A 26,865-nucleotide genomic window follows, 5' to 3' on the forward strand; every position below is an offset into this window, starting at 1 on the left:
CTTTGGTTGTTAGGGTTGGGATTGGCTGCGGGACAAGCGGACGATCCACATGGTTGACAGCGCCGGTGGTTTTGGCTCTGCCCCTTGACATGTCTAGCCATCTCTAGCCATGTTTAGCCACGCCAATCTCTGCCAAAAACCGTTGTGCCATGCGACAATCCGCCAATGCCGGGCTCCACTTGGCTGACTCGCAGGACCGAACCGTCCTCGGTGGATGTCCGTGGATTTCGCTTGTTGTGACAAGAAGCGATGCAAAACGCAATGATCATCGGTGTCTGGCCCCCCTCCCATTGTTGGGTTATTTTTGCACGTGCGTTTCGCGGATTCTGTTCAAGTACCGAATTGCCGCACGACTCCTGGTCGCGATGGGATTGAATTTCCTTCTGTCTTGCAAGTCTCCCATCATGCATGGCACCCAGGTGTTCGCATGGCCATGCAGTTCTACAATGTCTTCGAATATGCCATAGTGCGCGACCAGCTCATCGCCAACACGGTGCTGGTGGCCGTGAGCACATTGGCGATCGTGCTGCGCTTCGTCTCGCGGCGAATCCGACGCAGCAAGATCTGGTGGGACGATGTCTGTATCGTCGGGTCGATGGTACGAGGGCCTCGAGAAATCGATGATGGACATGCGAACTGACAGCTGGGGTCCTGATTAGCTCAACACTTATGGTATGCTAGCGATGCACTACCACTATGCACGCGTGGGAATGCGCCACCACATCATCGCCATTCCCGCCGAGAACGCCATTCTCATCTTCAAAGTGGGTTCTACATCCGGTTCCGGGCAATGGCATCGGTCACTGACGAGCACAGATGCTTATCGTCTACCAAATCATCTACTACAACTGCATGGTCCTCGCCAAATTCTCCTATCTCTTCTTCTACCTTCGCATCTTCGTCACGCGCGGGTTCCGCATCGCCGCGCGGGTGTGCATGGGCTGTGCAGCGGCCTACTGGGTGGGCAGCATGCTCCAAATTTTCCTGATCTGCCAGCCCTTTGAGAAGAACTGGAACTCGACGCTCCACGGTCACTGCGCGAGCATGAACGTGGCATTCTCGACGATTGGCGCTTTCAATCTCGTCACCGATCTGGTCATCATGGCCCTGCCTGTGCATCACATCTGGAAGCTGCAGACCTCGACGGCCACAAAGCTGGCATTGTATGGTATATTCGGAATGGGATTATTGTGAGTCGCCCGCCCTGCCCCTCAAACCGTCATCAAAGACCGGAGGATTGACAGAAATGCCAGCATTTCCGCCATCACCATCATCCGCATCCGCGTCCTCACAACCGTCGACTTTGCCGACCTTTCTTATAGCATGATCTGGGCGGCCTTCTGGAGTGTCGCTGAACCTGCTCTCGCCATCCTCAACGCCTGCGTCCCCATGATGCGTCCGGTTTTCAAGGCCGCCTTTCCCGGTGTCTTCTCGTCGGCCAAGGCGGCGTACTCGTCCCAGACGGGGGCGCAGTCCGGGGCATCCGCGCGGGCGTTCCAGCGCATGCGCGACACCGAGAGCGAATTGCCGTTGACACAGCTGGAGCCCTCGTCGAAAAGTGGCAGCCGGGGACAAGATTACGAGGTCTCATTGAATGGGGACCAGCGGTCGCATGAGGAGTAGAGTCGAAGGGGGTGGTCATTTGTATCACGTGATTCACCATAGATTATAGGTTGTGGGGGTGACTTATACACGCCTTATCTTGATGCATTGTCCATTATTTTATTTTTCCCTCCTACTACTCAAAAGAGTCCAATTATGAACATTGCCAGCAAAGAGGCCAGCTGATCCCACGGGTTTCTCTTCCGTGTGGCCTAAACCTTTCCCCCTTCTCTCCCTTTCTCCCCTGCCTTCATCACCATTATAGTTGTCTCCTCCTTTACAGCTTCCCCCTTCTCATCATCATTATTTCACCCTCCAATCAGTCTTACAAATTCAGTCTCTACTTGCGTCTCACCGGTAGTTCGCACTATCTCGAATTACCAGGCGTGCTTGCCACTACTACTCCACAGATCACTGCCACTTCTTCGTTGTCACGATGACGCAGCCAGCCTACTTTGCTAATGCTGAAGCTGAATATGCAGCGGGTGCGCGACTCCGCTTGAACACTGCCGAATGGACTATCTTATCCCACATTAACGAGCACGGCGCCCCCGGGGAACCTGAGGACGCAGCTAACTTCGATGCTCGTCCATATGCTTGTGCTCGCGTTTTTGTACAAAGGCATCACCGTGACGCTACTCAGCCTACTCAGCAGGCTTTGATGCGGGTCTATAAACAAATCTTCATTGTGGGAACAGAGTCGCAGAGCACTCGGGAACGTGCTCGGCAGGCCAGACAGCATATCCCCCTAGAAGTGGCTGCCTTCCAGCAATTTTCGAGACAGAATGTTAACTTGCACTCCAAGCCTGCTTGATAGTAAGCAGGAACAGCAAGGAAATGCGGACCGTGTTCCGGGTGGCTATATTCACACCATTGTCTGGAACATCGTTCCGGGAATCCGCCTTGGAGACGCCTGCAGTGCAAAAGTGTTCTGGAGCCTTGCCCGTGCAGAGCGAGACCTCATTCGCGATGCCTTTCAGCGTACTCTCCCGTAAGTTTTGCTGTGGCTTCGTTACACCTGCCGTCTGCATTACTTTTGATGCTCTAGTTCTAGGGCTCTCCGTTCTACTGGGTATGAACCCGCGACAGGGACGGCTGAAAACCTCGTTTGGGATGCATCTGCACCCAAACTGTTTGTGAACCCCTTACTCCCCGGCTTCTGGTTTGATAGAGATTACTAATTCTAACTAGTTACTTTGTTGGTTGGTTCAACTGCATCCGATTGACTTCCGATGAACGCAGCAAGCCTTGGAGCCCGATCCTCTGGGCAGGCTGGGGCCTTGCTCGGACACCCCACATACCCTTCGCTGGCCCATCGTGGCAAGGATCTACTCGTGATTGGAGATTCTAGGGATGCTCGGTAGGAATAATACTGAGTGGTGGAACACGAAGGTCGAAAGGCTGAGTGGCGGTCATATGGGCGTTGTTATTAAAGGAAAAGCTCAGTGCAGTAGACACCACCATGGTGGATCACTGCTTGTGAAGTTTGATAGTTGTTATTCGCCGACAGGTTGCTCCTCGGCCTCTTTCTTTCAGCTCTCATCACCCCACTAATGAATCGATGCCGATCCAGACTATGACTACTAGAGCGTATGAGGCATAAGCTCTGGAGACGACCTCCGCTGCATCACCTTTCGGTCTTTACGTCATCCTCTGTAGCAGAGATTCGGCGAATGTGAGTGAAAGCAATTTGGACTTATTCAGCCTAAGTAAGTGAGTTAATCAAGGAGCTTGGAAAGGAAAACTACTGGGTAGCGATGAGGCCAGACCCCTCTCTTCCCCTCCGCCCAGCAGGCTCGATCCGATCCGCCACAAACCACGGGGCATTCCTCTTTCATCTGGTTCCTCCAGCGATTTTATACGTCGCAGCACTAAAAGCCACTCGTGCTAACATGCATCTACACCAGAAAACCGGAATAAGCAACCTCGGGGGAAAACCCCCAGGAGCCCCCTTTTCTTTCAGCTTCCTGGCACCGCTCATTCTATCATCCAAATTGCACACAATGATGTGACGATGATGGGGATCTCTCGGGAAACAATCTATTAATCTGCATTGCATACAGCGGAGCTGCAATGCAACATCAGCCTCGACCAATGAGGCACACGCGGTGAGGATCGCCCCGCTGATCGGCCGAGCACCGCATCATTCGGAGCGGCGTTCACGCGATCGGCATTGCCCGCATTGACCTGGCGCTGTGATGAAGCATGCATCAGCTGTGTGGCCCTCCCAGAGCAGCAGTGATGTGCTGGGAGCTGAAAGCTCAATACAGCTGGGGTAGACATCACACAATAGTGACATCGAGCCTGCCCGCCGAATGGCCCGACAACCGTGTTGAAGAAGAATACAAATCCCCTCACAGTCCATTCCCAACTCTACTCCTTAACAACAGCAACTACTACTACTACTACTATCCTCTCCTCCCTCACTGCCTCACTGCAACGAAACAACCAATCCAACCAGGGAATAACCCCAAAATACCAAGATACCAAAATGAACATCCTCCTCCTCCTCTTCCTCAGCCTCCTCCAACTCATCAGCGCCGCGAAATCCGGCACCTACAACGCCGGCTGGCCGGTGGCCGGCACCTGGGTGGCGACCGACACGGTGTTCGCGCGCGAGACTGGCATCGACAAGTATCGGTTCACCAAAGCGGACGGGATCTTCTACACGTACCAGCTGGACATCAACGTGGCCGAGGTGCAAGGGTCGTTCGGCAGCACCTACGTGTTTTATGAAACGACGGACGAGTATTACCTCACGGTCTTCACCCGCGGCGTGCACACAATCAATTTCAACACCCAGGATCCGTATATCTTGCAGGTCAAGGTTGTCGAGGGTTAAGCTTGAGAATCTTTGAACAGGGGGTGAGGGTGCTGTTCTGAGGGCTGGATTTGTGGTAGTTATGGTATGGGGGAGAGGGGTAGAAGGGAGAGGGCGGTTCTGCGTTTTTCGGCTGCAGTTCAACATGATAGTTCCTTGGAACTCGGACATCCAACATGCTAGAGTGGTGATAGTTATATTTGCGGGTAGCACGGAATCTGTTGTGGTGACTTTTGTATACCCAGTTGACGAGAAGATAGAATATTGAATGTATCATCACCGAGATAATAAGAAGCAAGTTGGCTATATAAATGAGTTGGCTACACTCCATGATTCACCTATTCTTACTGTTATGAGACCAAGGCCCTAGTATACTATATCTCTTGTCGAGACCTTGATCCACTGCATCATTGTGAAGTGGTCAAAATAGTGACTCGATCCACGGATCTTTCTTCCGTGTGGCTTGTATCTCCCCCCCCCCCCCCCCTCTCTCCGTCGTCACTCCATCCTTCCTCTCCTCTTTCCGCCCGCAGGTTCATTCTCTTCTATTGTGGGTAAATGCAAGAATTTCCTCTCATTTCATCTCTCACTGTCAATCCTCGATCGTCACTGGTAGCCCGGATCCTTGTGTCGTACGCTCGGATCACATCCTGTCGTTCGATGGCAAGTATAACCTCCTTCGGTACGGCGGCACACGGAGTGGGCACACAAACTCACCTGGACCGATCCAGGTGGAGAATTGTGTCCAAGGTCAACGAACACGTCTTCCCATTTGACCGCGAGGATGCAGAGACCTTCGACATACGCCCGTATGTCTGTGCCAGGTTCCGTGTGCAGAAGGTCCAACAGGGCCCTCAAGAAGAGGCCTTTATGCGCGTGTACAAGCAGATCCCCATCCTAGGATCGGAGTTCAACACCGCGGAGGAAATCGCCCGGCAGGCCAAACCGCAGGTGCCCACCGAGGTGAAGGCCTTTCAGCGATTTTCGCTCCTGCACCAAAGCCCAGGTTGCACTCCAACCCTCCTCGACAGTAGGACGGAGCAACAAGGGGACGGGGACCGTGTCCCGGGGGGGGAATTCGTATACACCATCGTCTGGAGCATTGTGCCAGGAATCCGCCTGGGCGATGACCTCGGCTCGCAGACTTTTTGGAACTTGCCTCGTGAAGAGCGAGATCTGATCCGAGCTGAATTCAGAGACAAGCTTCCGTATGAGCAAGCTTCTCATCTTTTCGTCTCGGTGCTTTGGGTGCTGATATCGTTGCAGGGCTCTCTGTTCGTGCGGGTATATACCCTATATAGGAGCGACCCAGAACCTTGTTTGGGACGGAACTGACCGGAGACTGTGGGTGACCTTCCTTTACTCGATTGCGCGCTTTAGATACTGATCTCACCTCAAGTTACTTCGTCGGTTGGCTCAACTGCCTGCCTCTGAGACCAAACGATATCGACCTGCCTTTCAGTCCCATGCGCTGGGCGAGCTGGGGGCTAGCGGTAGCGCCCAGAATTCCTTTCCCCAGCCCCACGTGGCAAGGATCCATCGATAGTTGGGAGCTCTAGGTGCGGTTAGGACAATACTGCGTGGTGGAACATGACGGTTAGAGGGTTGACCGGTGCTCAGACGAGCCGTTGTCTCGAGCCTTACTGCCCTCCGGCTCATGGCCGAGGGATGATGGTGTTCTTTATTACTTCTTGAGTCATTCTCCGATGGTTCTATTCTGTCTCCTTGGCGGCATTTGACTATACTCTTTCCCTTTCTTTCCATATCCTCTACATTGACAGGATACGTACCACGGAACTTGTTCATACAGTGGGTCACGAGGCTCCGAATAAATTGGAAGGTGTTTTTGGTGCACTTCGAATGAATAGGGGCTGGTATTGTGGGGCTGGTTTGTGGGTCCTGATGCCACCAAACCAAGGACTCTGACTACTTATCTTAGTTGACGGTCTTATGGTTGTGGCAATCCGTCTCTGGTTAAGCATGTTTTCAAGCATCATGGATGTTTGGCGTGTATATCGATATTGTATTCAAGTTCTCTAACTCTCCAGAGTCAGTTGATCCTATGCTGGGAGGGCCGATATTCGGAGGGTGGATCGCCCATCTTGGGTGGACGGGAATTTCCGCCAGGCTAGGCTCCTTTGGGCTAGGCCGATTGCAACCGTGAGCCCGTGACTGGAGATCACGCAGGATCACGTGATACGAGTCACATGGTATCGTCGCCCCTTACTCCGGGGGGTTTTTCCACCCCCGGCGGTACTCCGTAGCAGGCGCCCGCGATCTACTCCACTGCACTGGGCACTTGCACTCCAACTCCACTTCCATACTCCAGCAACAGCCCAGATTCGCGTCGCGCCTCGCCTCGCCTCGCCTCACCTCATGCTCGCTGCCATCCACGTCCACGTCCAACCTCCTTGAGAATATGCTTTCTATCCTTGCTCTGCTCTTTCATCGTTGCCCTCATCACTCTCCTCCGCACCATGTCAGTCACTGTTACCGCGCAGATCGTTGACGTCGCTAGCCTCATCCCTAGCACAGTTTCCCCCGCCGAAGAAGAGAGTAAGGATACCAGCCACCCTCCGGTCTACACACGAAGAAACTCACCACTAAGCTCTGCCCGGATAGAACTCTTTCTGCCTGGGGTTTTTGAGCAGGTGGACGTTGCTGGTTTTGACCGCGACCACGACCACGATTGGCCCCTCCCCCTTGAGAGCGATGTTTTCCGATCTATGCTGTACCAATTCACGATCTTCTCGCACGGCTACGATATCTTTCGCAAGCAAGACTGGGTTGAATTTACACAGAACCTGCAGCGCTTGCTCCGATACCTGATCAGTGGAGAGGCAAAGGCCGGCGGAATCCGGGCTTGCTTGAAGGCGAACTCTAGCCTGGCATGAGCACTGGCAATCTTGCTCTGGTCCTGCGGGGTTCATACTTTCTCGCCGGGCTCTGCGGGCTTAGTGCGCATGGTTCTACGCTACCTTGACGGCGGGGACTAGGATAGGCCTAGACCGATGAGATTGCAATCCCTACATCCAGACTAACCAGGAGCACAACACTGTCAACAGTGATCGGTCTACGAAAAGCATAGCCGCGGTGTTCAGCCCCGATTAACAGCGAATACGCATGCTTTGGCTGATGACTGATTACAAATGAGCTTGTCGGCCTGAATGCTGTTCCAGGACAGGTCGAGGTTCCCATACTGAACAAGGTAATATACAACTTTTTATATTTGTTTTACTTATCAACCCGCAAGTAGCTGCCTCTCTCTTGCGTGTCTGGGCATATCCTAGAGAATCGCTCTTGCTCCGCGGATCATTCCAGAGAACAAGCCGTCGACGCTCAGACGTTGCAAGGGTACGGGACTAAACCGTGGTCATTATCCAGCCGCGCTATCACCATCCACAAGCAGCCCGGTATCCGTGTCCATCATTTCCGTTCCATCCCTACAAGAAACATTAGCCATAGCTCAAACAGTCCTAAATTACCACGGAAGAAAGCTCACCTGCAAGCGATTGGCGATATCACTGACGTACGACCCGGTAGCATCCTGGGGATCATCCAGATCGTTGAAGTTGATGCTGCCCGAGTTGTAGCCACGCAGCACATTGTACGGGTTTCCGCCTGTGTTGGCACCGACATTGTCGTCGTTGAACCACTGGACGAGACCTCCGCCGGCGGCGGTGCCCTGCGTGCCGTCGACAATCATCTGAGTGATGCTGCCCTGCGGGTCGCTGGCGTCGAAAGAGGTGGAGCCGGCGTAGGCCTGCATCAGGCCGCAGTTCTCGACCCCGTTGTTGGTGCAGCCGACGTAGACGTTGCCGCTGGACTAATTGTGAGGAAACTCGGTTAGTAATCACGCTACAAATGGAAGCCCTGAGAGACAACTTACCTCCTGCATAACAACAGCCAGAACCAATCTCGGATCAACCTTTGCATCAGCCGAGACCTGCACAATAGCGTTCCAGATATCACCCTGGATGGGACCGTCTTCGACCAATGCCATCGAGGTCTGCTGGTTCAGGTCGAACATCTCGGTGAAGCCCATCCAGTTCGCGAACGGGGGGAAGTTGGCCGCGGCTCCGCCAAAGCAGTAGTAGTACTCGGGGTCCTCGTAGGCTGTGGCGCCGTCGGTCAACGACGAACTATACCAGTTGAGCCCATTGCCGGTCACCGCAGGTCCATTGCTGCTGCTGCTGCCACTGCTGCCGCTGCTGCCGCTACTACCACTGCTGCTGCTACCACCCGAGGAGGTCGCGCCATCCGCACTGTGAAGATAGGCCGCCACGACACCACCCCAACCACCCTGGTTAGCACTCTCCAGCGCCGCGTCGACCTTGTTCTCCTTCACGATATTGGTGATGGCCTTGACGTTCGTGCCGTACAGATAGACGCTGCCCTCGCTGGACAGAATGCGAATCGCATTCGCCTGGCAGTCGCCCGTGCAGCTGCCGCCGTGGTTGAAGAAGACCCAGACACCGCCGCCGTACAGGAACAAATTGCTCGATCCGCGGATGCGCTCAAAGAAGGCCATGCGGCAGCCGACGTCATCGGCGTCGCATTCGCTGAAGGTGGGATCGCTGGCGATGAGGTTGTCGGTCCAGGGGGCGGGGGCGATGCCGGAGCTGGGGGCGCCCCAGCCCTGCCAGTAGGGGGTCTCGCTCTGCTGGAAGCTGCTGAGGACGTTGGAGGCGTACTCGAAGTTGTACTGGTACAGGGTGTTGTGCTCCATGGCGGTACCGACGAGCCAGGTGCCCTTGGTGGCCTCGACGAGCATGCCGCGGCCGGTCGAGACGGTGGTCGATTCCAGGTTGCCATCCAGGTTGTGGTCGGCCGTCCAGCCCCACATGTTCTCGATGTAGGCCGAGGAGGTCGCCGTCAGGTGGATCAGGCCCCATGCGGCCTTGCAGATGTCCGGGTTGCCGTAGCAGTTGGTCTGGACCTTGCTGCCGGCGGCGCCACCGATGCGGAAGTGCGAGTTCCACAGTCCCACGGCTCCCGGCGTCGAGCCGGCGATGTTGACCTCGACCAGCTTGCAGCCCTGCAGCACGTCCGCGACGGTGAAGAGCATATCCGAAATCTGGGCGGTGCCCACGTCGCCGGAGTTACCGACCTGGACCATGGTCGTGGGGGCATCGGGGTTGTAGAAGTTGCCGCCCGTGGCGCTGATGGCGGAGGCGTAGGCGTCGCCGATGATGATGGAGCCCGAGGGGATCAGGATGGTGTCGGTGACGATGTAGGTCCCGGCGGGGAAGTAGATGATCTTGCAGCCGGCGTACTGGGCCAGGATGGCGTTGATGTTGGCGGTGTCGTCTGTGGCGCCGTCGCCGTACACGGGGAGTCCGGAGACGCTCTTGATGTTGATGAACTGGCTGGCCGAGTACTGGGAGTAGGTGGGCGGGGCCATGGTGAAGTATTTGCCGTTGGAGTCGAGGAGGACGTCGGCGCGCGCGGTGGTCACGCTCAGCCCCTGCTCGTAGGCCGGGGTGGTTGCACCGCCGGAGTACAGGTTGCCGTGGACCCAGGTGTTGGTGACGGAGCCGGTCAGGACGGCGTTGCCGTTGAGCGAGACGGTGCTGCCGCTGTTGGTGCAGGCGACGTTGTCGAGGATGATGGAGTTCTGGGCGCTGCCGCCGGCGTTGGAGGAGATGATCATGTTGCCCAGGTAGTTGGCCGTGGAGTCGATCACCGTCAGGGAGCCGGAGATGCTGCTGGCGTCGATACCGGTGGCGCCGTTCTGGAGCGTGCAGTCCTGGCAGACGAGCTCGAAGGCCCCGGCCTTGATACCGACGTTGGCGCCGTTGATGTTGATGCCCTTGAGGATCCACTGCTGGCCGCTCAGCTCCATGGCGATGGCACCGCCGTAGAAGGTCAGGTCATTCTGCGCAGAGGATGGTCAGCCTTGGGGGCATTAGGGTTAGATCGGTGGTGGGACGCACCAGGATGATGTTACTGTTCGAATCATACTGACTCGTCACACCCACGTGGTTCGAGTTGTCGGGCATGTTGAAGACCACGTTGGTCAGCTGGGTCGCCTGCGAGACGGTCCAATCCAGCAAGGTGATGGCAGTCGAGGTGGAAACACTGGTCGAGTCGATAATCACGTTCTTGAACGCGATGTAGAAGTTAATGGTTCCGCCCAACTTGGGATCCTTTCCGTAGATAATGTGGTCGGTAGGGAAGTTGGCGCTGGCCTTGAGGGTGGGCGGATTCAGAGCGTCTCCCACAAAGACGGTGCCAACGTAGAGCTGCAGGGGGCTGTCGAGTCGGTACGTGCCGGCGGGCAGGTATACCACGGCCGGCTGGCCGGTGGTGCCCATGGAGCCGCTGCTGCGGTCAGGGCCGTTGGAGGCTCCGGCTATCTGAAGATCAGTACGTTGCATAAGTCGTTGCATCACAGGAAACGTACCTTTGATGGCATTCTGGATGGCGGTAGAGGCATCGGTGGCACCGGTGTTGTCGGCGCCATAGTCGGTGACGACGTTGCGGAAGACCTTGTAGTTGGCCTTGTAGGAGGAGTCGAGGAAGGAGGATTCGCCGTTATGAGTGATACTCTCATACCAGAAGGTGCTGGGGCTGTCCGGGGTGGGACCGCCGCAGCTGGCTCGCTTCTGGTGGGGATAAGTGAGGTTGCCCCCGTGCGAGTGAGGGGAGACTGGGTTCCAGGGCTGCGCGGTCTTGTTCTGAATCAGAAAAGGAACGCCTGCCTTGACCGGAACATAGTCCGCTGAAGGAATCCACTGGTCGACATCGAAAGAACTGTAGTTAGTAGGAGAGATAAAAGACTGAGGTTGCGATTTCAAAAGAGAGCCAGCAGGAAGTGCTGTGGAAAGACAGGCAAAAGAAAGACTAGAGGTCAGAAGCCAGCTGAGCTTGGCCATGATGAACGAAGGACTGGGGTAAAAAGAATGACAGTGAGTGACCCTGGCTCCCATCTGAACTCATGGGGTTGAGGATGCAGGTTATATACTCGCAGCCCTACCGGTACTGTTCGTTGAGGGCTCGTGGAGGGTCCATCTAGGGTCCATCCAGGGTCCATCTCAGCTGAAGGACGATACGACCAGTTTCCCTTTGCAGGCAAGCTGAAGTTCTCACGGAACGCAGAATCGCCATGGTGGTCAGCTCATCCATCCCAGAGATTGGAGCAATGCGACATTGCAATCTCGGTTAATGACCGTGAGGGTTCTTCAGATGGTGTTTTCTTCATTAGCCCTGAGATCGCGTGCGGACTAGCGTGGAGCCGTGCGGATTGGACTGGAAGAGCGCCAATCAATGTCGACAAGCCAGTTCGAGGCTGAACCGGGCTTTAGTCTGAATTTGTGCCTAGTCAGAGAGTCCGGTCTGGTTCTAGTAAGGTACGATCATGATTAGTATATGCCTGCCCCACTGCGTTGACCCCTTCAGCTCCCCCGTTGGATCCCGTTGGATTGTTCTGAAATTTGTGCATAGTTAGCTGTATGAGTTTAGTCACATTCATAATTCGTGATTAGTCTGCGGGCCCCACTTAGTTCAGGCCTCCTGCTCCCCCGTTGGGCTGCAGTGAGACACCCACAATCTAAGACTTCGTGTTGAAATTACCACCCGCCTGTCAATATCCTCGAGATGAAGCCCCCTGAGCGCCAACGGGCTCCTGGCAGCACCGGATGATACCCTGCCCGGAGCTTGAATCGACGCAGCCATGGCGAGTTGTTTAACTCAAGATGGTCGGGTGACTAATCGATGCAGAGCCTCAGATATTCGTCTGGCCCGTGCATACGAGCCTGGCCCCACTGCATCCCCTGGGTCAATCACTAGACAAGCATCGATCGAGATGAGTGGACTGGCGCTGAGGAAGTGGTATCCGCGTTGTGCCGGAAAGAAAGGAGGTGCCTGCAGAAGACTCATGCCAGGGGTCCTGCCCGATTTTGCATAGTCAATCCCCACCAGGACACGAATGGGCTCTACAGGTCGAAGAATCACGTAAATTGGCACTTGGTCCGGAGGCAGGTTCTCCCTATTCGCTGTCGCTGTGCCAATGTCACCGGTTCGGGGAGAATCCTACATCAGACGCCCCTTACTGTGCTTTTTGAAATTGGGCACACAATCTCTGCCGGTTTGGTGATATTTCTTCTCACCAGGTGAAGAACACCAACCGCAGAACTAACATCCTGAAACACTGAGGCTGACAAGCACTGCAACCTGCCCCACGCACTACCTGGCACATGGCACGCCACACAGGGTTCCGATTTCGGGACAAGCGCCCGCTGCAGGACTCCCGACTTGGCATCACGACTCACTCTGCCCGAGCCTGGCGGGAAAAGGAAGTGATGCGTCAGATATGCTTGTCTTTTCACCGGCAGCAGGATCAGATATGATTGCCATCGGGTAGCCTGCTAAGCACAGTAGAAAAGAGGTTGTAGACATTGGCGATACGAGAAGATAATTTGTGTGCATACATAGCATTCACAAATTCTTAGGTCAGTATAAAGTTGACTTTGAGATGATTGGTTGCTGTATTAAGCCCCTGCAGAAAGCGCTGGGGGCTCAGCTTGATCGGTCCGAGCAATATATAACAGAACGGGCTGATGGACAAAGTTTCGCCTAATTCACGGAGTCTGCTAGGAAAGATAAGATTTTATAGTTCCCTATGGTATAGATTTATAATTCACGGTGCTACCTTATGTATGAAATCATTATTCCGTATTGATTATTCTCATTTCATCAAAATACACATCTCAATTCATCCAGTTATGTCTGCCGCTACTCTCCCAGAGGGTAGCAATGCAGAACTTGTCCCGCTGCAATGACATTAGTAACAGCCCCGAACCTTCATAGAACAAGGAACCAGAGTCACTTACAATAGAAAGACGCATCCTTGCTAGCCAAGAATACAAAGCTCGTCGCCACCTCGGAGGGCTGTCCCGGACGGCCCAGCGGCTTGCCGGACGCCCAGCCCTCCATGGACTCGGCATCTCTTGTGTCAATCTGAATGGGAGTGTATACGGAACCGGGTCTGTCGCCACTATTAGTCAGAGGACGGATGACATCTGTGAAATAGTAGGGGCAGAACGTACGCGACCGCGTTGACCCGAATGCCCTTAGGCATGAGTTGCAGGGCCAACGACCGGGTAAAGCCCACGATCGCTCCCTTGGTTGATGCGTAATCGACCATCGTGCCAGAGCCGCGGAAGGTGGTGACGGATGTGTTGTTGATAATCCTGCGGAGGATGGGTTAGCCTGCCAGAATCGTGCAGTTGCGATGGGAAACTAACGAATCTCCCTTGGACATATGCGGGAGTGCATATTTGGTGATGGCAATCATCTGCAAGATATTGGTGCGGAAGGTGTCCTCGACTTTGTCGAGATCAATCTCAGCCAGATCCTTGCACATGTACTGCTTCGATGCGTTGTTCACGAGAACGTTGATGTGCTTGAACCTACAGGAGCAGGTCAGCTGTGTTAGTCCCGTACTCTGAGGAAGACAAGACTGAGGCCAGCATACTTGCTCACATGTTCCTCCACCGCCTTCTTGCACGTTTCATTCTTCCGCAAGTCGCCCGGGACCAGAAGACAACTGCGCCCTTCCTTCTCGACCAGTTTCTTTGTGTGTTCTGCATCTTCCTGTTCCTCGGGCAGGTATACGATGGTGATGTCGGCCCCTTCGCGGGCCATCAATGCAGCGACCGACCGACCAATTCCGGAGCTGGATCAGATGGTCAGTATGGCACAGTTACACCGGTGGGAAGACTCACTCTCCGCCCGTGATCAGGACCTTCTTGTCCTTGAGCTTGTTGGAGCCGGTGTATTCGACGAAGCCCTCGCTGCCTTCCAGCTTGGTGGACTCGCTGGATGGCGCCATCTCCTTCTCCAGACTATCCGAAGTGTTAGCCCCTGCTGTGCTCCATTGCTTGCAAACGTGGAAACGTACCCCGGCTTGCTCTGAGCCTGTTTTGCCTGCGGGGGCTGGAAGGTGCCATCTTTGCCCATTTGCGACGACATGATTCGATTTTCAGGGTACGTGTGAGAGAGATATCTACGTTATCCCGAGGAAGGTGGTTTGACAATCTCGCCAGGAAAAGTCGAGTGTGGAAACCCGGTTTTATATGGCAGGCCCCGACTACCACATCATTCAGTCATGCATGCGTCATAGTGCTCGAGCTGTCTGGCCAGGTGCGCGGGGCAGAGAAGGGCTTGGTGCAATAAGCGCCATGTTTTGTGGTCGCTCTTGCGTCTGGCCCGAGCTGTATGAGATGAATCCCGAGCATGCAGCTTCTCATGCGCCTGAGCAGTGTTGTTGAGGTGGTATGGGGTGAAGAATGACGTTGCTGCCCTGTGAATGGCGGACATGAAGAAATTATACCGCAGATCAAGGGTCACTGACTAAGCTATGCAGAAATAGTCACGTGGTGCTGCTCGGCCATCGTGGTCAAAAGCCCTCACCGCTCTTGACTCCCGGGGCAAAATCCCCGCTTACGCCGAGTTATTCTCGGCCTCGACCCGGTCGGTCCCGTTGCGGCGTGGCTCCTGCCTCAGACTGGCGTTGACCCGGATCTGGATATTCACTGGGCAATGTAATCGAGTGTCTAGGTACACCGAGAAAATATTAGCCTTCAACCTCTTCAAATGTCCCTAAATGTCTTTCAATAGGGGCGGTTCAATTTTCAGATCTAATTTCACCATTTACGCTGAGTAGCTCAGTATGCCGTCTATGAATATAACACCGATATGGAGAAAGTATAAGTGCCCCGGACGTGGTACTCTATTCTGTATAGAAGCCAGGCCCTCCGCCTAAGTCGGTAATTCCAGTATCCTTCAAGCAAACGCTAAACTAATTGAATATTTTGAAGTTCCTTTCATTCGAGCGGCGAAACACTGTCAAAATGCGACTTGAAATTGAGAAACATGTATTTGTATCCAGTCTTCTACATCGGCTTCATCACTCCAAATAAGTGAGTGTCAACATAGGTCCCGAGGGCAACAGGCAAACCAGATATTCTAGTTAAGCTTGAACTGGGCCTGGTCCTTATCAATCGCACTCAACTCCTTGTTACTCTCCAGCTCCTGCAGTCTGCCGTTCAGCTTGGCCGTGATGAGCATGATGGCCGTCCCGCTCAGCGGCAACCACAGCGGCACCTTCTCGCCGCGGGCCGCCACCTGATACAACACCTGCGCCACCTGCTCGGGCTGCACCCCGACGCCCGCCTCGAGCCCCTTCTTCACAAACACCTCGAGCTGCCTGGCTGGCAGATCGGGCGCGGCGTAGGCCTCGTGCGGCTTGATGTGCTTCTTGCTGGTCGTCTCGAAGTTGGTCTTGACGGCGCCGGGCTCGACGATGCAGAAGTTGACTTCCGACGGTCAGCACACCCACTTTCCCTTACCATTCCAGACACCCGGGTAAGAGAAACATACTGTTCCAATCAGGGTGCACCTCCCGTGCCACCGACTCGGTCCACCCCTCGACTGCGAACTTGCTGGCGTGGTAGAAGGCATGGCCCGGGAAGGCGCACACGCCCGCCACGGAGGAGACGTTGAAGATGAGCCCACCGCGGCGCGTGGGCGACTGCCGCATCACCGCCACAGCCTTCAGGGCGACGCGCACCGTCCCGAAGAAGTTGGTCTCGAACTCGTCGTGCATCTCCGCCTCGGTCACGGCCTCGCTGTCTCCGGACAGCGGGTAGCCTGCGTTGTTGACCAGCACGTCGATATAGGAGCTGTCCCCGAAGTGGGCTGCCGCGGCCTCGAAGGCGGCGTCCACCGCCTCGGGGGAGGTCACGTCCAGTGCGAGCTTGAGGATCGAGGGGTTGTCGTCGGGCAGGTAGGAGAGGCTGGCAGGGTTGCGGGCGGTCGCGATGAGGCGGTGGCCGCGTTGAGCAGCGACACGCGTGGCCAGCGCGCGGCCGATACCGCTGGAGCAGCCGGTTACTGTGCGTGTCAGTGGGTGGTGTTTGGACTTTGGGGGTGGGGAGGCATACTGAACCAGGTTGCATCGGCCGGGAGCTGGTAGGGCTTGGTGTTGACGGGGTTCATCTTGTTGAGTGGGCGATGGAGCAATGCAATGGGAGGTGAAGGGGGAAGTGTTGATGATGCGAATGAGAATGATAGTGCTTCAAGCTGGACGATCCCAGGCTTTATACCTGGCCATCTGAAGTTTGCTTGCGGAGTTCGTCTTCAGGTTTGCTCCGCCGCACGCCCGCGCTGTGATGTGACCCCCAGGCCAAGCTGCAGTTATGGGCGCTAATCGGTGATTAGGGAGGGGAAAGTTGATTGCAATGCTAGGCTGTTGCGGATTAGGGCTGGTGTTGTCGGGCTTAGCGGTCGGAGTTACCCCGCCCGTCGGTCGGATGGTTGAGCGTCTCTACAGACATTCGGCAGTTTTCAATGGTGACTCGGATGATTTTGGCAGCTGGAGAATCGTTGTTCATTGGTGCACCAAGTCTGTTGATGTCATGGTATGCTGCAGATTTACTATCAAGTAGATCATAGGCTTGTAGGTGGAAGTTATTGGGTGGGAAGCTAAGTCAGCCTGTGTAGCCCCAACGTCACACGTGGCTCGCAGGGAAAACAATTCAAGAGGGGTATTGTATCTTTGTCGATTCATTATATTCATCTTTCTGAAGTCAACCGATAGGTTCATGGTTGCCTAGTAGCTACCCCGCTGTGTGCTGAGGGTACGCATGCTCTTGTAGCAGTTTTATGAGAGGCCGCTGAGGACGATACACCTTTTTGCCTCTGCGGTGCATGGGACAGGGTTCGGGATCTAAGCTAGGAGGCACTGACACCGAACCCATCTCCAGCTCGATCTTGCAGCCAGTAACCACGGTCAACCTGCGATAGAACAGCCTTGTCGACAGGATATACGGCAATGTGGCCCGCCGTGGGCGACCGGCAGCGTAGCCCACCCCAACATTGTTTCAACCCCAACAAAGCCATTAGCTCGCCCATCCAGCATGCCTACCACTCAATACGTAGGAAGCTAGTAGATATAAACAGGGTTCAACGATGGTAGAAGCTTGCACAGACACGAGCGTGGAAGCCCTAAGTTAGCTGTCAAACTCCCCCGCTGAATAGCACCGGAAAAGACTTCTTAGGACAGCCTGGACAGCTTTAGCCCCACAGTTATCAGCGCTCTGCAGAGTCAATGCAGAGTACAGGATACTCAGAGAGTTCCACCAAGTGATGTGAAGAGTCAAGACCACCAATCAGTAGGAGTAAGCTTAAGACGGCCCATTGATCGCCATGAGGTCATGCAGTCTTCCCTCTAGCCGTCGATCACCACTTCCGCTTTCTTCTGGTCCTCAACGAGAAATCCTTCAGAAGTTGAGAATTGCATGAGAGGGCACTATTGCGTTGTCATTCTCTCCGCACGGTTCCTGACCTCTCAGTTGCTTGGAACAATTCCAGAGTTTTTATCACGAGGATTGTATCTTGCATAGTACAAGGTAGATAATCTTCTAATCACTCAGACAGGAGCCAGCCGAGCGACGCCGAAAGCGGGAGCAAATTCTAAATGCCGGGTCGCCTGGACCGCCCCTATTCTCGGGCGGGCTCTGGACCCTGTGCGGATCCCCGGCCTGTTCACCCCTATCGCTGCCGATTCCGGAGTAGTAATGGGCCCGATGTATGAGGAATCCCTTAATTGAGTTAGCAATGATCAAATCTCTCTGTACGGAGGAGAGACGATCACATCATCAGAATTTGGAGCGGGAGCGACCGTGCGGCCGGCTGATCCGCACGGCCTCGCCACTGCGGAGGCACTAGATTCGAATGATCGCCTTCTTCAGACGATAGTAATTCTAGCCAACGCCCCGTGCAGTGAGATGGCGAAGAAGAAGACCCACTGCAATCCATGGGCGAGTCCAAAGAGGGTCATCAGAGGACCGCCAGACGCCTTGTATGCATTATCCTCCATTCTGGGGCTGGATCATGCGACTAGTCCCAGGCCACTAGAGCCAAGGGTTCGTCTGCCCCCCTCTGCAACATTGATTTCAGCCTGGTGGCTTGGTCCCCCGCTTTAGTGCTGACTCGGGGAAGTATTCCCTTTTGTCATGCATCCTTGTGCTGCTCCAGGGTCGGAGACACAGTGGCAAAGACATGAGCACCGTGAAGGTAGGGTTTCCTCTGCTCGCGGGCCGGCTAGGATGCTTGCCTGTTTGCTGGTATGCTCACGTACTTTGGTTGTAAATGAGCCCACATACTGCCAATGAACCCTTCCGGGGGATAACAACAACTGGGATAAGAGTTCATTCTGGATTATGTCGGCTCGATTACCCCATCGGAGTATTGAGAGCCCTTAAGTGGGTGGTTATCAATCTCGTCGCCTGCAGAGGGCTGCGTCGATCAGAACTCCCCATGGAATGTGGTGCCGTAGGAAGGAAAAGCAAAATCAGAACACATTGCCCATAGCCTGAGCCTCTAGGGCTGCTGGTATTGTAGTCAAAGTATAAGAATCAGCAGCGATGGTACATTGAACATTGACGATGGACCGCGACACTGCACTTAAGGTTGACTGATCGATACTGCATGCACCCTTCCCAATGTTGGACTCCAACACCCCCCCCAAACGAGCCGCCTGTGATCGCTGCAGGACGCAAAAGCTGCGTTGCGTTCGTGCCCCCGGCCACCCCGCCGACTCGTGCATTCGATGCATTCGATCTCAGATGGAATGTGTAACCAGTTCATCCAAGCGGCCGGGTCGACCCAGAAACTCGACCACCGCTTCGCGACAGACCACTGGCTCGACTCGATCGAAATGTAACAATGATGATATGCACAGCCCGCGCAATCCGAGTCCATCTCTTCCCACGGTGGATCTCCACGCTCTGACCAGCGTGGACGACTGGTTCAACCTCGAACTGCTGGACGCCGACTACGAGATGAGCCATGCTCCGTGGAACTCCATCGATGTCGGGTTCCCGATTGATGGCAGTGCGACCATCCAGACCATGTCCTCTCCATCAACACCGCCGGATGGACCCTCACCAGCAGCCTTACTCAATGACCCGATGACGGACACCAGCCCGACCGAGCATCTCCCGCTCCTGCAGCTCGAGCCCATCGACCCGGGCTTGCTGCCGCTGTTTGGCGACCAGCTGCCCCCTCCGACCTTCGACCACGGCCTGCACCTCTCCGTGCTCCAGCGAGAACTGTCCAAACAACTCTTCACTCTCCGGTCGATGCCATGGGACATTACCAAAGCCATGTGGCTGACCTGCCTCCACGAAGCCGGCGGCTGCGAGTCCACCACTCAGCCGAGCCCACCGGATCTCCAGATCACCACCACCAACCCACTCGCCAAAATTGCACACACGGCTGCGGACTTTGCTCAATTTCTCCGGTCAATCCAAGCCTCTCCCTCGTCAGAATTCACGAACAGCCACCACCTAGCTACCAAGACCCCTGCCAGCAGCAACACCGCCGCCACCCGAGCATTCACCCACCCGCGCCTCAGCATCGCCGACCTCCTCACCATCCTCAGCTGTCACCTGCTCACGATCTCCATCTACGATGCCATCTTCGGCCACTTCATCGAGCAGGCCCGGCTGAACCCCACAGCCCTCACGCTGGCGACGCAAGCGGCCCCCAAGCTGTTCCTGGGGGGTATCGCTGTTCCCCCCGGCTTGGGCATGCTGAGTCACCTACTGTACTGTCTGACAGGGAGTCAGCTGCGACCGATCGAGATGCTGCTCGGTCTGCCGGAGGAGTTCTGCCTATCATTGCCGCGGACGGGGCTGGATGACACGCAACAAAAGCCGGAGGGGCTGTTCAGTGGGCCCAGTGGACAGTTGCTGTTCTCGACGTTGATGCAGGTGGAGTTGGATGCTGGGAATGCCGGGGGTGGGCGGGAGAGAGGCGGGCTGGGGGTGATAGAGGCATTGAGAGGGAAGATGAGGCGGGTAAGGTGTTTGGATTGACTCGGGATATAGAGCTTGGTTGTTGCGACATCTAGTGTTCTGATTATGTTGAAGCCATAGGATTGTTTGCGGGGGGGTTTAAGGAGCGAGGTTGTATATAGCATTACTTCAACTTAGGTTTGTCGGAATCCGAGTGGTAGAAATGTGTCTTTCCAATATGACTGCAGGTCTTCGGGACACGACCCTGGAAGAGCGGATATCTACATGGGTGTTTCATTATAGTCTATGTATCTCTGTTTATGCCTACAGTAACGCATAGGGCATTGTATTGAGTCTATTGGAGCAGGGTCTCTGAGCCGATCGCAGGATAAATCTTGGCCACCAGCAAACACTACATGTTGTAGACCAAGCATCGAGTTCTGCCAGAGCAAAGTCTTGTCGACGGAGTGACTGGAGGGGTATGTGTCTCTGGGACTCTTTTCCGAGGCGGGTAACCTTGCTTTCGATTAGTTCACTCTTGTGGCTTTCACTAATCAACTATCAAATTTCACCTGGTTATGCTCGACTTAGGGTCTACTCCGGGCGATCGGGTTCGACCATCTGCTCTAGACCGTGGTAATCTTCACCACCCCTGGCCACTGGTCACCGCAGGGACTCGATTCGGTGATTTCGCCCATTCGTCAGGACCCACTCATCAGCTGCCATGCTTGCTTATTTTGAGGATTTCCCTTTCGGGTAAATGTGGCGCGCATCGCGAAAGGCCCAATGGAGTGCATCAGTCCATCCCGTGTGCAGTAGTGTGCAGTAGCGCGCAGTAGTCGACAAGAATCTACAGGCGTCTGCAGCAGCATACATGCACATCCTTGTCACCGCAACAGAAACAGATAAAGCGTGCAGCCATTCCGTGGTTGCAGTCCCTATCGATAGTGTGGATTAGGGCTGTGCGACCCCGGACTTAGCGGCGGAGGTACTGGCGGGACTGTCGATCTTCGGCAATTTCCACCGCTCGCCGGGGCTGCAGGCCGCCAAATGCCTTCTGGGAGGTGGCTGCTGCCCACCGAGCTGATTGAGGGGTCTTACAAGTTCAGGGTCTGCTGTGAGGTTTGGATGCCTGTTAGGGGCTAGGGGTTTCTGCCCAATGCTTTTCTGCGTCTCTATCCCTTGGACCCTGATTCCAGTTCTCCTTTATACTATACCCCTTTCTTCTTACTATACCCTACATTCACCCGCATTCGCGTATCTTAACTCACCACCTGATAACTCTAACCAGAACGTGCGAAATGGACAACGTTCAATCCTCGCCACGGACCAGACCAGCTCCCACGGAGTCGGAGTGGGAGCTGCATCACCCGCTGCCGGATGAGAAAGAAGACGGTATGACTGGCGCTGGTGACAGTGAGAGGGCGCTGAGGAGCGCAACGACGGCCGATGAGAGCCACGAGTACATCACGGGCCTCAAACTCTTTGCTGTTTTGGCCAGTGTCACTCTCGCGGCGTTCCTGATGCTGCTTGATGGGTCGATTATCGGGGTGGTAGGTTGTGTCGCCAGATTGCATCTACACCTTAGAACACATACTGATCGTTGCACATCGACGCATGCTTCCAGGCCATCCCCAACATCACGAGTCAGTTTCATTCGCTGGACGATGTGGGCTGGTACACGGCGGCCTACCAGTTGGCGAGTGCCGCGTTGCAGCCGCTGTCGGGCAAGGTGTACACCTTCTACAATACTAAGGTCGGGAGATTGTCAAGAGGAGTCATGGGGTAGCAGCTGACGGTCCTCCAGTGGGCGTATTTGTTCTTCTTCGGGGTGTTCGAGCTGGGCTCCCTCATCTGCGGACTGGCCAACTCCTCGTCCATGCTGATCGGAGGGCGAGCGATCGCTGGCATGGGGAGTTCGGGGCTGTTGAACGGGGGAATGACCATCATTGCTGGCTCGGTGCCGCTGGAGAAACGGCCAAGTGCGTAAGTCGGCATTTGGAGTGAGAATCATCGCTAACAATACCCCAGTCTACACCGGAATCTACCTTGGCAGTAAGTCTCCTTTCTATTGATCTGGAAGAGGACAATCAGCTGAACCATTCCAGTCTCGCAGGTCGGCATCATCTGCGGCCCCTTGATCGGCGGAGCGCTCACCCAGTACACAACCTGGCGATGGTGTATGTACCTTTCGACATCCCCGGGTGCAACCATTCTGACCATGACCAGGCTTCTACATCAACCTCCCCGTCGGCGCCGTGACTGCCGTCCTCCTCCTCCTCATGCACGTCCCCGAACTCACCACCAAAGCCCCCTTCTCGCTGGCTCTGGTCCGCCGCACCCTCCCAGATCTCGACCTCCTCGGGTTCGCCCTCTTCGCCCCGGCCGCCGTCATGGTGCTGCTGGCCCTCCAGTACGGCGGAAACGACTACAGCTGGGACAGCTCGGTGGTGATCGGACTGTTCTGCGGCGCCGGGGCGACGGCCATCGTGTTCGCGCTGTGGGAGAAGCGTATGGGCGAGCGGGCGATGATCCCGACGTCCATGGTCAGCGCGCGCATCGTCTACTCCAGCGCGATCAACGGAGGGATGCTGGTGGCGTCCATTCTGGTGGCGGCGCAGTACCTGCCCATCTACTTCCAGGGAGTGCGTGGGTACGGGCCCGCCATGAGCGGGGTGAACACCCTGCCGGGCATCTTGAGTCAGTTGCTCATGGTCATTCTTTCGGGGGCTTTTGGTACGTCCATAACCTACTCCAAGTCTTCCAGCTGGGTAGGTTGAAAAGCGTCTGACGGCATGCAGTGCAGAAACTGGGGTACTATCTTCCCTTCGCTGCGGCCGGCAGCGCCATCAGCGCCGTCGGCAACGGTCTTGTCACAATGTTTGCCCCTTCGACCCCAACAGGCAAGTGGATTGGGTATCAGATTGTGCTGGGCAGTGGGCGCGGTATAGGGATGCAGATGGTACGCTGCCCTTTCATGCATTACACGCTGCTACAGCACACAACACCTCTTTCGCTGCCATCCAGACCCCAAGCTAACAAAGTGCAGGGCATCATCGCCATCCAGAACCACCTCCCCGTCCACCTGATCCCCGTCGGCATCGCCTTCATGATCTTCTGCCAAAACTTCGCCGGCGCCGTGTTCGTCGTCGTGGCGGAGGTGATCTTCCGGCAGCAGCTCGTCAAGGAGATCCGGCTGCATGCGCCCCAGGTCTCGGTGGACGCGGCCCTGGCCGCTGGGGCGAGCGCGAGCTCCGTCCGCGCGTTGGTGCCGGAGGGTAGTGGCAGCAGCGCGGAGCTGGCGGGGGTGTTGTTGGCGTTCGCGAATAGTCTGGATAAGGTGTTTTATCTGCTGATGGCGTGCTGTTTGACGGGGTTTGTGGCAGCGTTTGGGATGGGGTGGGTCGATGTGAGGAAGAAGAAGACGATTGCTGAGGGGGAGGAGGGAAAGTAGGGTTAGCTTACACGATGGCTGTGGACAGCTGGTGCTGGGGTCGTTGTTTTGTCAAATCCCTCTGGTCTGGCAAATTTCCGTTTGTCTTCGAAAGAACATTTCTTTTCATTTCCTTTCAATTCTTGTCTATTACGTATTATACTATCTTGATGGCACCTGAACAGAGACAAGCGTACTTCTCAAACAAAATAGCGAGCCCACACTTTCATTCTAGATATCAGTCCCCATGCTTTTTGTTCGCCCGTGCAGAGTGCAATTGGTTCTCTGCCTCCCCTCTCGGAAAGAATATCAATTTATCAAAATCGATCAAGGACGCGACTGAGAAGCCTAGAAATGCACCCCGTGCACCTGCTGCTTCATCTTCTTGACATCGATGTTCTTCCAAAAGAAGCACGACGACCAGGTGATCAGATACAGACACGTCGCCGTGATCAGCATCAGCCGCTGGGTCTCGCCGTAGGCCGAGTCGATGGCGTCGCGGGTGGCGGTGCCTCGGGCGTAGGACTGCTGCACGTCCAGCGAGCCGTAGATCGTCGCCCAGTCGGCCTGCGCGGACGCGGGCAGCAGCGACCGCAGCTTCACAGGGAAAATGCCCGTCCACATGGCGACAGCCACCGTCCCGCCCAGGGCGCTGCCGATGCTGGCGACAACGCCCTCAATGGCCAGGATGGCCGGGATGTTGCGCTGCGCCGACACGGCCATGACCGTCATCTGCTCGCAGATGACCAGGGTGCCACCCCCAAAGGCCACAAAGATCTGGCACATGACGATGTACCCAATGTTCACGTCGGGCTGGCGGAACTTGATCATCAGGCCCACACCCAGAATGGTCAGGGGCACGCCGAAGCAGATGGCCCAGTACTTCAGGCGGCCCTGGTAGCGCAAGATGGCGCCGAAGACCAGGCACCAGAAGCACGAGCCGATCGTGTAGATGTTCGAGATGTAGGTGGCCTGGGTGACGGTCTGGTTGAAGACCACCTGCAGCAGGCTATAGAAGTAGCTGTCCCAGATGTACCAGGCCAGGTAGAGGGAGACGACCATGGAGAAGGTGAAGACGACGGTGCGGTCCTGGATCAGCGCCCAGGGCATGAACTGCACGGGGGCCCAGAAGCGCTCCCACACCACGAAGGCCAGGATCAGCAGGGCGCCGATGATGATGAAGCAGATGATTAGCGGCGAGCGCCATTCGTTGGCCTGGTACGAGTACAGGTTGAAAGCCAGCAGGAAGAGCGAGAAGCCCGTCGCGATTATGAGCAGCCCCACCACGTCGAACTCGATGGCGTAGTGGACGATCGACTGCGCCAGCGTGCGCCCGCTGCGCTCGCGTTTCTCCGTCAGCCCCATCCGCTCAGCCTTCTGCTGGATGTAGTACCACAGCCCCCACAGCGGGGCGCAGACGATGGGCATGATGATGGCGAACACCCCGAATCCCCAGCGGTAGCCGATGCCCCCGGGGGCGACGATGCGGTCGGCCGCGTACCCGTAGATCCAGGGAGTGATCAGGTACGGCGACGAGGCGTAGGCGATCCAGAACGCCCGGTTCTTCAGGGCGGTCGTATCGGCGATGAAGATCGTCATCGAGAAGTCGATGCAGCTGAACCCGATCTGGTAGAAGACCTGTGCGGCGCAGTAGGTCTGCACGTTCTTGCAGGCCGCCATCATCACCAGCCCTAGCGTCAGCGAGCCCACCGCGACGGCGAACGCCTGCGGTCGGCCCCAGATGTCCATGAGCTTTGCGTAAGGAAACTTGACCATCGCGGAGATCAATGAGGCGATGACCGAGGTCAGACCTGTCAGGGAGTGCAGAGCGAAGCCGCTGTAGATGTAGGGGGACAGGGAGCCGAGGAGGCCGGAGCTGAAGTATTCGAGGAAGTTGACGATCCAAGCCCTAAGAGGGGATTTGGGTTAGTGGGGAATGTTTCAGAGCGACTGATCGGAGACTTACAGGATGTAGGCTGCAATCAGGGTGTTCCTCGTCCAGGCTTGGGTGCTCGCCTGCGCCTTCTGGGTACCCGACTGCGCCTTGTCGTCGATGATTGTATCATCCTGCGAGGAGCGATCGGTCTCCTGTGCTTGGTCAATGGGGTGCTTCGACTCTACAGTTGTCTCGAGATCAAGGGCCCCAGTCTCAGACTGTGCCTCGACAGCGCCCTTGGCTGCGAAGGGGTTGATGAAGCGGTTCCGGAGAGCCATAGTGGTGGTTGTCGGGACCAAATGTCACGAACAGCAACGCAGGCTGGGACGGGCCTCAACCTCTACTTATACTTTAGTTGCCATATGGTCCCGGACAGGTGGTCCGATGACCGGAAAACAAATTTCCCTGCAGTATTGCTAGGCCGAATTAATTTAATTCTGGGAGCATGACTCGAGGCATGGACTAAGGAAAGAAGGGTGCAACAGAGAACCGGATAACCCGACTGCAGCAGCGACAGCAGTCATCCTGACCACGCTGGCTTGGCAATTAATGAAGGAGTGGCTCTACTGGCCCCCATAGGGCCCAAACCAAGGAGGAAGGGAAGTGCCAAGAGGGTTCAAGCAAGGGCAAGAGGGGGCGCGGAGCCTTATCAGATTATCTGATTGATTGACTAGATTGATTAGATTGATCTTTGGCTCGTGTCGAGTTCCTCTTTGGGCCTTAGTGCCTTAGCGCCTTTATTCCTTCCGGTCAATTTTCCCCCTCCGGGTTTTCTCCGAGTCATGAATGGCGGCGTTGGATGGGGCCCACGAGCCTCATGGCCGGTTGACTTTGCTGAGAGTTTGCGCTACCAACACACTTGACTCGGTGAAGTTTAGCCTGGTGGCGTGGGGAAAATTCTACCGTTGCGTGAGAAGGCTTGTCCTGGTGAATTGCCTGCAATGACTATGATTAGAGCATTTATGGGATGACTCGGTCATTTCTTTGCTGCGGAAGGGTGCTAAAGACGTCGTGGGTGTATAGAGCATTCGACCATTCGACGGGGGGGTAGTATTGTGAGTGTATTTCCGATTGAACCGCTGCAGCACTCCTGGGTCACCAGGACGGGGAATACTAGAAAACCCTGACAGATCAGATGATTCCAAATTCACACAAGCTTATCAGCACGCCCCACCCTGCGCATTCCAGACTAGCTAACATTCCTCCTGTGGGGAACGTGCGTGAGAGGCCTGTCTCGCCCTTCCTAGCTTCGGCTGAATCGTCCTTG

The 26,865-nt window shown here is 55.6% G+C and overlaps 10 protein-coding genes across 10 annotated transcripts; 6 read left to right on the plus strand and 4 right to left on the minus strand.

The window, feature by feature from the left end:
* Positions 1-427: 427 nt before the first annotated feature.
* On the plus strand, positions 428-3,493 carry BO95DRAFT_456780 (uncharacterized protein; the record flags this gene model as incomplete). The annotated part of the gene is made up of 5 exons (XM_025588434.1): positions 428-598; positions 660-764; positions 817-1,190; positions 1,254-1,607; positions 3,358-3,493. 5 exons carry the CDS (start codon positions 428-430, stop codon positions 3,491-3,493), a joined length of 1,140 nt encoding a protein of 379 aa, XP_025437706.1.
* Positions 3,494-4,093: 600 nt separating this feature from the next.
* BO95DRAFT_373712 (uncharacterized protein) lies at positions 4,094-4,444 on the plus strand (the record flags this gene model as incomplete). Its single annotated transcript, XM_025583070.1, has 1 exon — positions 4,094-4,444. The coding sequence occupies one exon, from the start codon at positions 4,094-4,096 to the stop codon at positions 4,442-4,444; it is 351 nt and encodes a 116-aa protein (XP_025437707.1).
* Positions 4,445-5,125: 681 nt separating this feature from the next.
* Positions 5,126-5,629, plus strand: BO95DRAFT_338660 (uncharacterized protein; the record flags this gene model as incomplete). Its single annotated transcript, XM_025581949.1, has 1 exon — positions 5,126-5,629. A coding segment is annotated over one exon (504 nt), but the record flags the coding sequence as incomplete, so codon positions are not given.
* A 1,271-nt stretch (positions 5,630-6,900) lies between these two features.
* On the plus strand, positions 6,901-7,317 carry BO95DRAFT_468048 (uncharacterized protein; the record flags this gene model as incomplete). Its single annotated transcript, XM_025589337.1, has 2 exons — positions 6,901-6,979; positions 7,046-7,317. 2 exons carry the CDS (start codon positions 6,901-6,903, stop codon positions 7,315-7,317), a joined length of 351 nt encoding a protein of 116 aa, XP_025437709.1.
* A 587-nt stretch (positions 7,318-7,904) lies between these two features.
* exg9 (putative exo-beta-1,3-glucanase) lies at positions 7,905-11,301 on the minus strand (the record flags this gene model as incomplete). The annotated part of the gene is made up of 4 exons (XM_025583073.1): positions 7,905-8,249; positions 8,313-10,301; positions 10,360-10,778; positions 10,830-11,301. The coding sequence occupies 4 exons, from the start codon at positions 11,299-11,301 to the stop codon at positions 7,905-7,907; spliced, it is 3,225 nt and encodes a 1,074-aa protein (XP_025437710.1).
* A 1,770-nt stretch (positions 11,302-13,071) lies between these two features.
* Positions 13,072-14,699, minus strand: BO95DRAFT_476699 (oxidoreductase, short-chain dehydrogenase/reductase family). The gene is made up of 7 exons (XM_025589940.1): positions 14,328-14,699; positions 14,152-14,271; positions 13,902-14,102; positions 13,672-13,836; positions 13,474-13,617; positions 13,258-13,412; positions 13,072-13,197 (listed from the first exon to the last, which is right to left on the minus strand). The coding sequence occupies exons 1-7, from the start codon at positions 14,396-14,398 to the stop codon at positions 13,160-13,162; spliced, it is 894 nt and encodes a 297-aa protein (XP_025437711.1). The 5' UTR covers positions 14,399-14,699; the 3' UTR covers positions 13,072-13,159.
* A 695-nt stretch (positions 14,700-15,394) lies between these two features.
* Positions 15,395-16,783, minus strand: BO95DRAFT_423177 (SDR family oxidoreductase; the record flags this gene model as incomplete). The annotated part of the gene is made up of 3 exons (XM_025584617.1): positions 16,372-16,783; positions 15,809-16,321; positions 15,395-15,744 (listed from the first exon to the last, which is right to left on the minus strand). The coding sequence occupies exons 1-3, from the start codon at positions 16,424-16,426 to the stop codon at positions 15,395-15,397; spliced, it is 918 nt and encodes a 305-aa protein (XP_025437712.1). The 5' UTR covers positions 16,427-16,783.
* A 2,150-nt stretch (positions 16,784-18,933) lies between these two features.
* On the plus strand, positions 18,934-20,310 carry BO95DRAFT_435986 (Zn(II)2Cys6 transcription factor domain-containing protein; the record flags this gene model as incomplete). Its single annotated transcript, XM_025585207.1, has 1 exon — positions 18,934-20,310. One exon carries the CDS (start codon positions 18,934-18,936, stop codon positions 20,308-20,310), a length of 1,377 nt encoding a protein of 458 aa, XP_025437713.1.
* A 1,220-nt stretch (positions 20,311-21,530) lies between these two features.
* On the plus strand, positions 21,531-23,683 carry BO95DRAFT_507224 (MDR family MFS transporter; the record flags this gene model as incomplete). Its single annotated transcript, XM_025591237.1, has 8 exons — positions 21,531-21,782; positions 21,857-21,985; positions 22,037-22,211; positions 22,261-22,284; positions 22,338-22,409; positions 22,459-22,965; positions 23,031-23,191; positions 23,228-23,683. The coding sequence occupies 8 exons, from the start codon at positions 21,531-21,533 to the stop codon at positions 23,681-23,683; spliced, it is 1,776 nt and encodes a 591-aa protein (XP_025437714.1).
* A 126-nt stretch (positions 23,684-23,809) lies between these two features.
* On the minus strand, positions 23,810-25,876 carry BO95DRAFT_485653 (MFS transporter; the record flags this gene model as incomplete). Its single annotated transcript, XM_025590413.1, has 2 exons — positions 23,810-25,571; positions 25,629-25,876. The coding sequence occupies 2 exons, from the start codon at positions 25,874-25,876 to the stop codon at positions 24,011-24,013; spliced, it is 1,809 nt and encodes a 602-aa protein (XP_025437715.1). The 3' UTR covers positions 23,810-24,010.
* Positions 25,877-26,865: the final 989 nt, after the last annotated feature.

The sequence above is a fragment of the Aspergillus brunneoviolaceus genome, assembly GCF_003184695.1.
Source record: "Aspergillus brunneoviolaceus CBS 621.78 unplaced genomic scaffold BO95scaffold_83, whole genome shotgun sequence".
Taxonomy (NCBI): domain Eukaryota; kingdom Fungi; phylum Ascomycota; class Eurotiomycetes; order Eurotiales; family Aspergillaceae; genus Aspergillus; species Aspergillus brunneoviolaceus.